Genomic DNA, 12,326 nt, shown 5'->3' on the forward strand with positions numbered 1-12,326 from the left:
CACGATACACTTACACAAATCCCTTCAGGGATTCGATATCCATTTTGGTCTTATCCTACTTTACGCTTAAGCCTTTTAGATTTTTTTCCTGTGAAATATCTACCGAGATGTTTTCTAAGTAGAACACCAATTACTTTGATGTCCTTGTAAAATAATTATTTTGTTTTACTTTAATTTTCCCTAAAGTCAAACCGTAATTGCTTGTTTTCTTTACATTTTATCTCTGTCGAGTAATCAATTCGTAAAGTAATAAATTCAGTAGTAAAATGCTAAAGTTATAAAGTAACCGTGAGCATCATAGAAAAACGTACCGTTACTATAATTTAATCAAAAACGAAGAATTTTATAGGTCTCGTAAAATGTGATTTTATAGTCGCATGCTTATTTATGTTTATACCACAGACGATAGATACCATTTATGTCGAGCCGTGTATAGGAACATGCCAATTGTTGTTGGTATCATGCTTCTGATCCATTGCGAGCCATGCTCTTACCGCACTGGTGTTCGTCTGAGCCGTCGACACAGTCGGCCACATCGTCACATTTCCACGAGATCGGTATGCACTGGCCTGTCGTGCACACAAATTTGTGCTCCGGACAACGCCTTTCCGTAGCTGTGTACGAAACTTGGATTCATATCGAATTTCTCTCATAACATTGATCCCCATTTTATCTCTACTCTTTTATTAGGGTACATTTTATGATATCTTCTTAGCTGTCTAAGCCGTCGGAGTTACTTCGAAATATTAAGCATTGATAACGTTACTCTTTGAGCGCTTTACTTGGAAACTATTTGCAAGACTTTAGTCGAGGAGCAAACAATTTAATGTCATTAAAACTATCTGCGATCAGGCACAAATAAATCAGGGGTCCCAGTATAAACAATTCGCACTGATGTAATTAATCTTGACAAACTGAATGACTTGAAACGGGGCTATCAGTAGCAACTTAAGTTGACTAAGCAAACACGTTTAAAATGCTAGCCGAGTGCTTTAGCAATATAATAAATGGTAATGCTAAGCACGGGCTCGGCTGAAACGTAATTAATGATTCTAAACAGTCCCCTTATTAGAGTGTAATGTTGTTTTGCGACGCGGCTAACAAAATTCTAGAGACGCGAATTGAGGAAGCTTGACAACATGTAACAAGTTTTTGTTGAGGAGGAAGATTCTGTGAGCTATCTACAGTCTTAGCTGTTTATATTTAAATAAAGGGAAAATGAACACGGCTTTTTAAGTTATGACAAGGGGAATTCATTCAATTGTTAATTGCTAGAATTTAATCTACCTATACTGTGTTTACAGCTTATTACATAGATACCACAAACTCGCATCAGCATATTGTATATTCATATTATGTTAAAAGTAGGTACATAATAAAGACTGCAATAGACATTGAAAGATGACTTCATAGCCAACGGTAATACATTCCGAACATGATCGATGTCGTAAATTCTATATTGGATAACATTTGTCACGGCACAGGTAAATAATGTGCAAAGTAAATACGCTGACAAGCAATATTACTCGATGTATAAAATCCACGAGCTTACGACTGCTCTTGCTTCACAAAGGACATGACACCATAAAGCTTGCTTATCCCACGAAATAACATCACAGTTCAAGTTGAAACCTTGGTTATAAATACATTTGTCAACAAGGACAACAAAGCCAGATTAGCTATATAAACTTGGTGTATATAACCACCTTATACATTGTCGGCTACAAAACATTGCGTGTCCCTGCCAAATAAAAAAGGATTTTCCATTATGTGGGACGACTTACAGTAGCTCTAAGTGTACAAAGTTACGCCCGCGGTTGCCATAACCCCACCTCCGTTGAAATAAAACCTTCGCAAAGTTTCACAAGCTTTTTTATACACCGCTGCAGTTTGAGAGAAACAAGGAATTAAAACTCCCTTTGACGCTGGATCAACTCGTTTTGTTGACAATGCTTGCTTGCATTACATTAACAAATTAAGAATTGTGCTTGGTTGTGTATATGAATTACGTTTACAACCTGAACTTACTTTTCTAGAAAATCATTTTCGAAAAACCATTACACTTCGGGTGAGCTTTATGGATTATGTTTAAGTTTATGATTTATCACAATAACTGGACTATTACCTAGGCAAAGTAAATTGTGAAAAGGCGTGTTAATTTTACGGGTCACTTATATTGAAAAGTGTCGGTGATAAAAATCTCAATTTATGGCGTGACCCTCCCATGGATCGACAAACGAAAAAAGCCAACGCGTAATTTTCTACTCGTTTCACATTTGAATAATGGGGTGGGCAGTCGTTTATTTAATACATTGTCTTTTTATGCCTTTCCAGTTTAAACATTTATGTGATCGCTATTTAACAAATATGAATAAAAACTTTTTCGTGATGCGAAGCTGTAAAAATATATATTTGTTCATGTTTAGTAGGTACTATATTTGTGAGTAGAATACCTATCAGCACAAATATTTGGGAGCTTACTCGAATCCCTAAGGCATCATTATTTTCAGCTAGATCCATCATAGCCCTGCTGTGCAAACTATAAAATTTGCAATGATATTTTCAAACTAAATTCAACTGAGAAAATATTTATATCTCTTATAACTACCATTTTGTTTCATAAATTGTATTAAAAATAAGAAGTACCCAAAGCCAATCGTTTCACATAAATAGGATTACGCGCCTTGAAAGTTTTGACAAGGTGGAGAGTTTGGGAGATTAGGTGCGTCAGACGCTGGCGAACCATGGTCGCCACGTAACCACGGATCGATAGAAAATTTCTAACTTATTGAGAGAAACACGACTCAGTACGCGAGGTTATGGCACTTTGACTTTAGCTCTAGATGAACAAGTACAATTTTCATCGTACATTCCCTTCCTTGTCCGCTATCTCATGTGCCAACCATAAATAAATTAACACGATCCTCTACGCACCCCATGGAATGTTTAAATTCGTATTACGTGTTTTATTTAAATACCACAGGCTCTCGGCAAAAATTCATTTGGGGACCCTCGCGTCTTTGTGAATATTCACATTTTTCACATTACGTTTACCGACTTACTTATAATAGGACCATATTTACATTTCTGTAATGACATTTTCCATAAAGGATACGAGTCTTCTCGTTAGGACTAAAATAAAATTTGAATATTTGATTAAGCACTGCTTTGATAGGTCCTGGAAACATTTTGATTGAAACGCGATGCTAATTTTTGATCCTCCGTAGAAACAGGTAAGTGGGGGCAAAGATTATAAACTTAATCCTGAAAAGTTGGTCGTAATTAAGATTTTAATCTACGTTGGGTGTCCCGCTGAGGACAAAATACGCGTATTTCAAAAGTTTCCTCATAAATCGTTAGATAATTATTTTTTACGGTTTCAGTTCTTGAATTGATGTTATGCTATTAACTACATTGACCTTTTGCTGCAAAATAAATCTACTACACCAGATTATCTAACTACGTACGTAAATAATGGGGATAAAAAAACATTTCCAATCGAATGGAAATAGTAGGCACTTACGGATTTGCTAACTAAAATGTGAATATTCCATAAAGCCGACGAAATATTTTTGTTTTAAAACCTTTCTATTACTACATCAAACCTTTTTCATTTCACATAGAGTAACGGTCCATTATGCTTTTATACTAGTAAATTGGTCTGAATGATAAATTTTGATTGCCCTCTAGCGCAGATTGTTAAAATCAAAATTGCGGTTAGTAAAAAGTTTTTCGGTTTCAATAACAAGGGATAACTCTCGGGTCGGGATCACAGGATCGTCCAGTTTTCATACCCTCGCTGGCTTTGTCATTTTGCGACCTTGTTTTTTCATTGTTCTACGTCTAAACAATAGGCGAGTGACTGCCAACTCGACCCTAAAGTAAATTTGCCAAAATAACAGTGTTCGCTTATTTTCCACACACAAATATAAACTAAGTAGGCGGCCACGCAAACTTGAAGTTGCTTTCAACGTTATCAAGAAACTTAATACACATTCATAGAATTTACTTAGAAACATGTCTACTTTGCATCGTCATTTTCCGGTCTTACAATGTTTTAATTAAATTATGTTTTGGTAGGTACGACGCAAATAAGTTTGTTATTAAATTCCAGGTTATTATTCGGCGAGAATTTCTTGAGTTCACACTCTGTAAAACTCTTTAAAAAATGCTTGTTATTATGGCAAGTTTACTCGTATAGAGAATGGCGATGCTATACTATAGTGAGATACTGACTGCATGTGCTAGGATCTTCGTCTGAGCCATCAGGGCAGTCTTTCTCACTGTCGCAGTGCCAGGACATCGGAATACATCTTCCAGTCTTGCATCGGAACTCTGCCTGTGTGCACGTGCGACTTTCTGAAATGGACAAACAAAACATTCATTAGATAAGTAGAAACACCACAAGGCAGACAATAATAAAATGGTAAACAAGACGAAAGTATCCAGCAATATCGATAAAGGTTTACACTAGTTCCGTGAAGGGCGATTTTTTATTACTTCTTCTCCAAACGTCAGTGTAAAATGACTCAAATATGCATTTGTAAATGTTAATATTTAGAGAGGTGACACCCTAAAGGATCTTAGTCCTTTTTAATTTATTTGCAAGATGTGACGGGGACTATGTTGACACATCCGAGGGTCTTTCATGTCTGTTTATATTGAACTAAGCTACATATTATGTAAAATGCATATTGTGAATTTATAAGTAGATAGATAGATAGAGGTACAAGTAACTTAGATACCAAAATGCTATTTTTAAGAACACAAATGATTTCATATAAATTATATCGTTTGCTTAAGCGGGACCACAGACTGTTTTAATAGCATTCATTTAAAACTAGCAAAAGAGAATGTGCCTTAAGAGTAATTTCTTATGCAAATACCTAAGCCAACTATAAATTATATCAAAGTCACTTTATGATAAACGAGTTGGACGATGGATATTGTTGGTATAACTTTTATTAATAATAATTTTCAAACCTTTAAATTAAACCTCCAGACAAATATCGGACAAAGACTTATTATTTTTTGTAAAAATTTCGTTATTAAGTATATCCATTTTACGGCATCGCTCTAATTCCCTCCAGCCTTCGCAGGGGGCGCCGTAAACTGGATCAATCCATTTACGGCTGAAATCACCGTTCAACGTGCGTATAAAACAAGGTTTAAGAAAATTATCGGCGGGTAGCAGCAGCCGGTTTATCTCGAGGTGATTCGAGGCGCGGCAGGGCGGGCACGCGCCGCCAAGCAATTTGTAAACAAAACGCACCCCCGCCGAATAATATCGCCTCGCCGGCATCCACGACTACGTAGCCCTTTTACAGTGTTACCCGTGCGATAAATTCAAGTGTACCATCAGAGATTGTTGGAACGTGAAACGGTATTTCGCACCGTACTTGCCGTAAAAAACTTCACTAACAATAGGTATACACTTCACTTACAAACTGTTGGCTAATTTTACCCAGAATTTAGGGTAACGTTGAGAGGGGTCATATTAGGTAATAACTTTTGTACGTTTGTATGTGCATGTTATAGTAGTCTTATTCTAAGTCTCGTCGTTACAGTTTATATTCATGCCTTGTCTTTATAATCTTTTCACGTTTAACGTTAAGTATAAAACTTGGCGTATCTTTGTTCTGCTATATACTAAGCATGTACGTGAAATGAATGTTATCATGACAATTATTGTGACGTCTTAAAGAAAAATCCTGAGTTGCTAAAAACTCTTAGAATTTAATATTATCTAAGTTACCTATTTTTGGTTCAAAGATCAAGATACGTAATATCAGCTTAGTCATATTTTTATTTACAATCTTGTGAAGGAACTAAAGATCTAACAGTATAGCTATAGATAATACATATAATACCATTTATATAAATAGAGCGCAAAATTGCTAGATATGATACGTTTTTTCTCGGAAATTTCATGTTACCAACGCCGGTAATGATCGTTTCACCGACTATTTTTCAAGATTCGACGAAGGTCATACCAAAAATAAGGTTATTAGGTACGTTATTTTCAATCTTGCTGTCTCCGTCATTTTGGAGATTGTACCTCTATGTTAGTAAAGCATATCGGTACAGCTTTAGTATCCCCGATAGCAGTAACCGATGCGGTTGGGCATACCGCTTCGTAACAGAACACCCTTATCCCCGGAGCACGGCCATTTGCTCGAGTGAAACGTTCACCGTGTAACACCCACATTATTGCCCCCTTCACGCTGGAATGTTAATAGGAGCTTCTTTCAGCCGTCCTGCTTCAATTCATGTTTGAAACTTATCGCTCCAACTTTCTCATTAATGTTTTACGTGAGATATCCAACTGCTATGTTGTTACTGAAGAAGTATTTAGCTCAGTTAGTAGCAAAATCTTTTACTGCTCAAAGGATTATTGTCTCTTTTCACGATTCTCGGAGGATATTGCATATAATTTAAATAGGCAAGCTCATTCATTACACAGGCAAACATTCCTGAAATGTTAAACTAGAATGTGTCATCAAATATTTGATAGGCAATTATCGTAGTTAATTTGGCTTATTAACCCATATGCAAGTATCCTTACGAGTCGTTAGTGGGGAACAAAGATATTAATCAACAGTGTACAGTTAATTAATCTGTCGAGTACGGTCCTATTACTCGAACTCGCAATTTAGTCACGCAGTTGTTATACGGCCGATAGATACGTGAATCACTAATCGGGTCCGCAAGAAAAGGCTATAAATGTCTGTGGTATTGAGCCGCGGCCAGACAAGTGGGTGAATCGAAGATACGGCGAGCTGCGCCCGTCCGATAAGCTAGTTCGACAGCTATGTCTTCTCGTGGAATGGAATCACTCTATCGCGAAATGGCGACAAAAATTGCCGTCCGCGAAATTGCCTCTGGAGCCCTTCGTATCTACGATTCTCATTGATGTAATGACATATCGTGTTCACATTCAATCGCACACAGTCGATTTCGAGTTTCGTTCCTTTGAACTTGTCAAGCTGTCTTCAAGTATTTGGTTAGTAAGAATGAAACGACGGCTTGGAGTATAATGCTTTCGGTTTTTGATGGGTATTGACCTGGTTTAGTTCAAACTGTTAATAACACCCAAAATAATCGGCTTCCATGCTGCGGTTTAATTTGAATAATGATATCAAGCCCAATTAACTGTTTCATATTTATCCTGTGGCTTCTCCAAAGATGAGTTTAACCAATTATTGTGAAATTGGATTTTATAATTAGCCGGCCTTGATGTGAGTTAGCAGCGTATTGCCTTTTAATTTTATACCTATACCTTTCCTGGTATCTAAAAGAGCTACTGAACTACTGAAAATATGTATTATAATTGGAAAATTGCCCATAGATGAATATCATAATCTTTTGGATAATTTGAAACTTTTTAATGTATTTAATAAATTAATTCTTTAATCGCGATATGCCAAATTACTGATCTTCCTAAAACTTCTAACTTGTGTTTCTTTCGTTAAAATATCACAGCGTTTTATGAGCAAGCTTCAAAAGAATAAAAGTGACTGAACAAGGGTTTTATGTTTCAAAAGAGCTTTGTAACAAACTGTGTGTATGTACGCGTATATTCAAAACGGGTTCCTAGTGGGTACGACCTACCTATTTTTTTCTGTGAAACTTCTTTGAGCTTGGGAGGTATGTACTTGTACGTGTTGTGTGTTCTTACCGAACTATCACAAACGAGCTCATTTGTATGTTGTTGCGGTTCAGAACACACTTTTATTGTCTTGAAAGTGGAATTAAAAAGTGTATTAAAGTTTCAATTTCCTTGAAATCCACCGCCGACTATGGCCATTTCCGCGAAATATTTTAAACAATGTTCGTTGCGAACTCGGGATGCACAAGCATTAGACCAAATTGTCCCCAAGATGGCAATAGCGCCAGAGCAGCGGGAAATTGTATTACCGGGCCTTACTTGCAGCCAACAGCGATGAGTGCATTCGTTACCGACGTAACTGGGAGCTTTGGAGCGCACTTGCATATGTTAGTCGCCTCTCGGCTTGCATATTGCGAGCTGTGTCTATTATGTTGTCCGAATTAAGGTGGACAAGTAAGCGAAACAGCGATCGACATGACACCTTGTTGACCCATCGGAAATGAAATTTAGTTCGTGCGCGTAACCAAGTTGTACGAAAAGTTTCGAGATTGGTTTTCTACATGCGTAGCGCTACGCTAGAGCTACGGAAGCGCGGCGAGCGTCACATCTGCTACGACGCGGATCGCCTACGAATTTCATACTTTGTGCTGTCTTATTGTCGACATATTTTACTGTATAATATTGTATGTGATACAAAGCAAACATTGACTTTATTACAAAAAAACACAACATGTAGAAAAGTGTCATGTGGGACAATGTAAGCATAACAATTGTGTAAAGTGGCTGGTTTTCCATATTATATTTTACACGTACATACCTATTGTAACATTATGTAAATTTGTGAGTTAGACTTGTTTGTACTTAATCGTATTAAAACCATCAACGAGAGCTACGTTTTAACAATGTATTAGTGTTTTAGTCTAAGTAGACTTCTCGGGCACGGTTACACTGTCTGAATTAAGGGCTCGCTTTCACACATGGGTATGTTTAATGTGAATGAAGAACCTATCAAATCTCAACTGTTAATATAAAACATTGTACATGTACAAGTAGGTACTATAAATTGCTTATTGCTGTATTCGAGCCACCCTAAAATATTTGTCTTAGCCAAGTTAAATGTTAGTAGGTACTAGTGAAAACTAAATACAGAGCATTGTTCAAATCTATTCCCTTTAGGCAGTAACGAAAATCTAGTTAGAAGCTCCGGCGACTATTGCCTTCAAGGCTTCGTTACAAAACTCAATTTGAGAGGACGCCATTCGGTTCGATTGAGTGGCATAACGGTGAAAATCAAATTGGCCACATAAGAGTTGTGAGCTCACGATAAAATTGAGTAACTATAGTTAAATAAAGTTTATATGGTTTAAGTGAACACCGTGGTTGTGTTGAGTCACTATGGTTCAAGTGAATAAATGTGGTTAAACTGAGTAGGTACCTAACTCTAACCTATGGCTAAAATAATAAAATATAGTTGTAATGAGTAACCATGGTTGAATATGGTATTAACAGTTGCATTTACCAACGAAACCAACCAAATGTACTTACTTAGTAACTAAATATAATAATTACCTGCACTTTTGTAGTCATACACCTTTGTATATGTGTCGTAATCATCGTCATACAGCGTGGCTTCCACCGTCACCGCTAACGCTACCAAACAAATTATCCAAGAGCACGCCATCGCTCCTTCACTTCAAAGTCTTTGTACGCACTCAATACACTAAAATACAAAATACAAACAAATAAGGACGGGAAACAGGATTATAAAACCGAGCACACATGTGCGAAGCTCAGTGATTTTCACGGTTCCTTTTTTAATATCGTTACCAGCCCTACTCGCATAGAGATAACTAGCTTACAGCCCGTTTAAAAATCAACGAGCCACTCGACTTCTAGTTTCCATGGGAGTGTTGTAGTGGTATTTATTCGATGTTCGGTACTAGACCTAATTTGTTTACGCACTTATCGTGTACAATTTTGCGCATAAAATTAAAACGTAGTGAACACTCGTTTGAATGTTTTATTCATATAGGTCACACAGATATCTCTCTACATAAATCTTCAATATTCGGAATAGTTGGAGCAGATTTAACATTAGATAATAAAGATTAACGAATCTGACAGCCAAATAGTGTGCAAACTATCGTATGCCTGAAGTTTAGCGTTAAATTATGAATCTACTGGGAAATACCTGAATTTGTCTCAGGTAGTTGGGGTAATCCTATCGACCCTTTGTCTCACGGAGGTCATTTTGTTAAAGTTTACCTTAAAATATTATGATAGTGAGATTAATCTTTAGGTTATAGGAATTTTTCAACAGTCAAATAAGACCTAAGGTTATTCAAATAAATTCTACAAATGTGTTCAAGTAAAGGTAAGGAATATTCGAGTCTAGAAAAAGTAGGTACGGGCTTTAGTGCGAGAGCTCAACAACCCGACAAAAAAGGTAAAATATTGGCGTTTTCCCTTTACCGCACATTAGTGCGGTGTAATACGAAAATTCTATGATTTTCTGACTCGATATTAACGTTGTCGGCGTGGTAATCGATACCTTTTCACACGCGTTCACATATTCTCGGCAAACATCGCGATGATACCGGTTGAGCACTCGATTTTTTCCATTGAGTGTGACTCGATATCGACGCTGTCATTCCCGTATAGGCCCTGACATAGTTTTGAATGATTTATTCAAATACGACTTCTTTCGAATGCAGCATGGTAATTTTTTTACCTACACGGAGAAATTAAGTTTCCGAAGTTGTACACGGTATGTTAACACTACATTAGTTACACTTATAAATGCAATGATTTAAATAGGAAATTCCGCTCGTAAAGTACAAAACAAACATCCAGTACCTACATGCATACGACTGACTTCAAAAAATAATTAACTCAGTATTCCTAGAAAGCTCATTTATATTCTACGTTTCTATTACCATTAAACACCCTTAACCTTTGCTATCAGCGCCCATAAAGGGTCTCATTAACAAATAATATAAGTGGAATAGTATTCCTCTCTAGCAATAAACAGGGACTTATTTTTCTGTGCGACTGTAATAAATTTCTTCATTCACGTCGTGATTTCGAACCACGTGATACCTAGTTATTTACGATTTAGGGGCGGCTCCCCTAAATGGGGTCAGTGATTATGTATTGAACTGTATGTTTTATAGTCACAAAGTAATACTTACTGCTTTGATAAGTTGTAGAATAATAAACAAGCTATATAAGACGACTATTATTTTTACGTAGGAGTATTGAAATTTGTCCTTGAAGACAGACCTCTAAGACTGAAAACGTCCACACAATATTTGTATAGAACTAATTTTAGCCATCGTATCGTCTTTGCTTAATATTATATCAAAGAGCTATGGAAATAAATTGTATCGTAAGAAGTAATTATACGGTGGCGGTTTCCTCGTAAATGTATCCGTAAATAAAAAATACTACCGCAATATCTAATAAGTAATTACCTTGTGGAGTATTCTCGGAGGACATCGTAAATCTAATAAACGTCGCTTAGTTTTTCGAACGCAGTAAATCATCATCATCCTCCGAGCCTTTTTCCCAAACTATGTTGGGGTCGGCTTCCAGTTCTTCTAACGTTCTTCGAACGCAGTAAATATTGCCTTTAATTTACCACCAAATAAAAACGTGCTGGAATTGATTGACAATGAATTGGGTAATCAATTATGTTTTTCTACCCAAGCTAGTACTAAAAGAACAGACAAAGGTGTCTATTACAAAATTAAAGTAGGCAAACGCATCGCCACTCCCGTTGAGTACAATAGTCTGAGTGCACTCTAATATTATTGGACTATAACCATGCAACATGATACCAAAAACGACTGTAAATTCAATATCTTTAGGAAGGGTAAAATTATACCTATTTTAAAAAGTGTTTCAATAAAACTCAATTCTTCGGTAAACATATCCATTTAAAAACTTAGGCCTACAACACAGACAGATAAAAACATGAGTAGTTCTAATAACTTTCCCGTAGCGAAATAGCGTAAATGGACAAGTGAAACGTGAATAAACAACAACCGTCAGTTACAATTAAGGTGTGCGGGCAAAGCAAACTAGTGCATTAATAATTCCTGGCATTCCAGAGCCGGTTACACGACGCTGTTTGATTGAGCAATCAAACTTTGATAAGGATTTCTACGATACAGCTGCAATGCCAGTCTCCTAGATATCTGTGGCTAGTCCAAAGCCCGCCTTATTTAATCAGTAGACAGTGACTCAAATTAGCGCATACCAGTAGAATGTGCGGTCCACAAAATTTTGCTTTTGAATAACTAAACACGTTGAATGCTAATATGGACCCCACTACACGACTCGAATGTTTCCGAGCCGCCTACATTACCTACATTTATCAAATAAAATATTAAATAAGATAAACGAAAGGCTTTGTACAACATGTTATTGGACACAAGGCAGGTAAAGAAAATTTATGAAGATGTAGTTTATTTTTATCTACGTCCAGAGATACAAGACGGTTAGAAAGAAATAAGAGATCGCTCTGAGACGGTTTTTTCCGACATACAGCGTTGCGCAGTAATTTATTGCGCTCTCTGAACCTAGAGGTTATTGCTGGAAATTAACAAAGGAAAAAATGTTTTTTTTTTGTATATTTATACGGAAAAAAAGATAATCATAAATTGTATGTACATATCAAATTGATCATGCTTAAAACAAATAACAGCATTATTAT

The 12,326-nt window shown here is 36.5% G+C and overlaps 1 protein-coding gene across 12 annotated transcripts in view; it reads right to left on the minus strand.

Moving 5' to 3' along the window:
* LOC110383871 (low-density lipoprotein receptor) overlaps positions 1-12,326 on the minus strand; it is a 175,712-nt gene that overhangs the window by 23,126 nt on the left and 140,260 nt on the right. For 6 of the 12 annotated variants that reach the window (XR_007510460.2, XM_049836771.2, XM_021344825.3 and 3 more), the window contains exon 3: positions 4,237-4,359. Coding sequence is in view for 11 of the 12 variants with exons in the window: in XM_049836771.2 (XP_049692728.2) it covers positions 4,237-4,359 (123 nt within the window). In the remaining variant the exon portion in view is untranslated. Of the gene's footprint in view, positions 1-494; positions 615-4,236; positions 4,360-9,178; positions 9,330-12,326 lie in introns of all 12 variants that reach the window. The other 6 variants (XM_049836772.2, XM_021344830.3, XM_021344826.3 and 3 more) reach the window with 3 other exon arrangements.

The sequence above is a fragment of the Helicoverpa armigera genome, chromosome 3 (assembly GCF_030705265.1).
Source record: "Helicoverpa armigera isolate CAAS_96S chromosome 3, ASM3070526v1, whole genome shotgun sequence".
Classification (NCBI taxonomy): Eukaryota; Metazoa; Arthropoda; class Insecta; order Lepidoptera; family Noctuidae; genus Helicoverpa; species Helicoverpa armigera.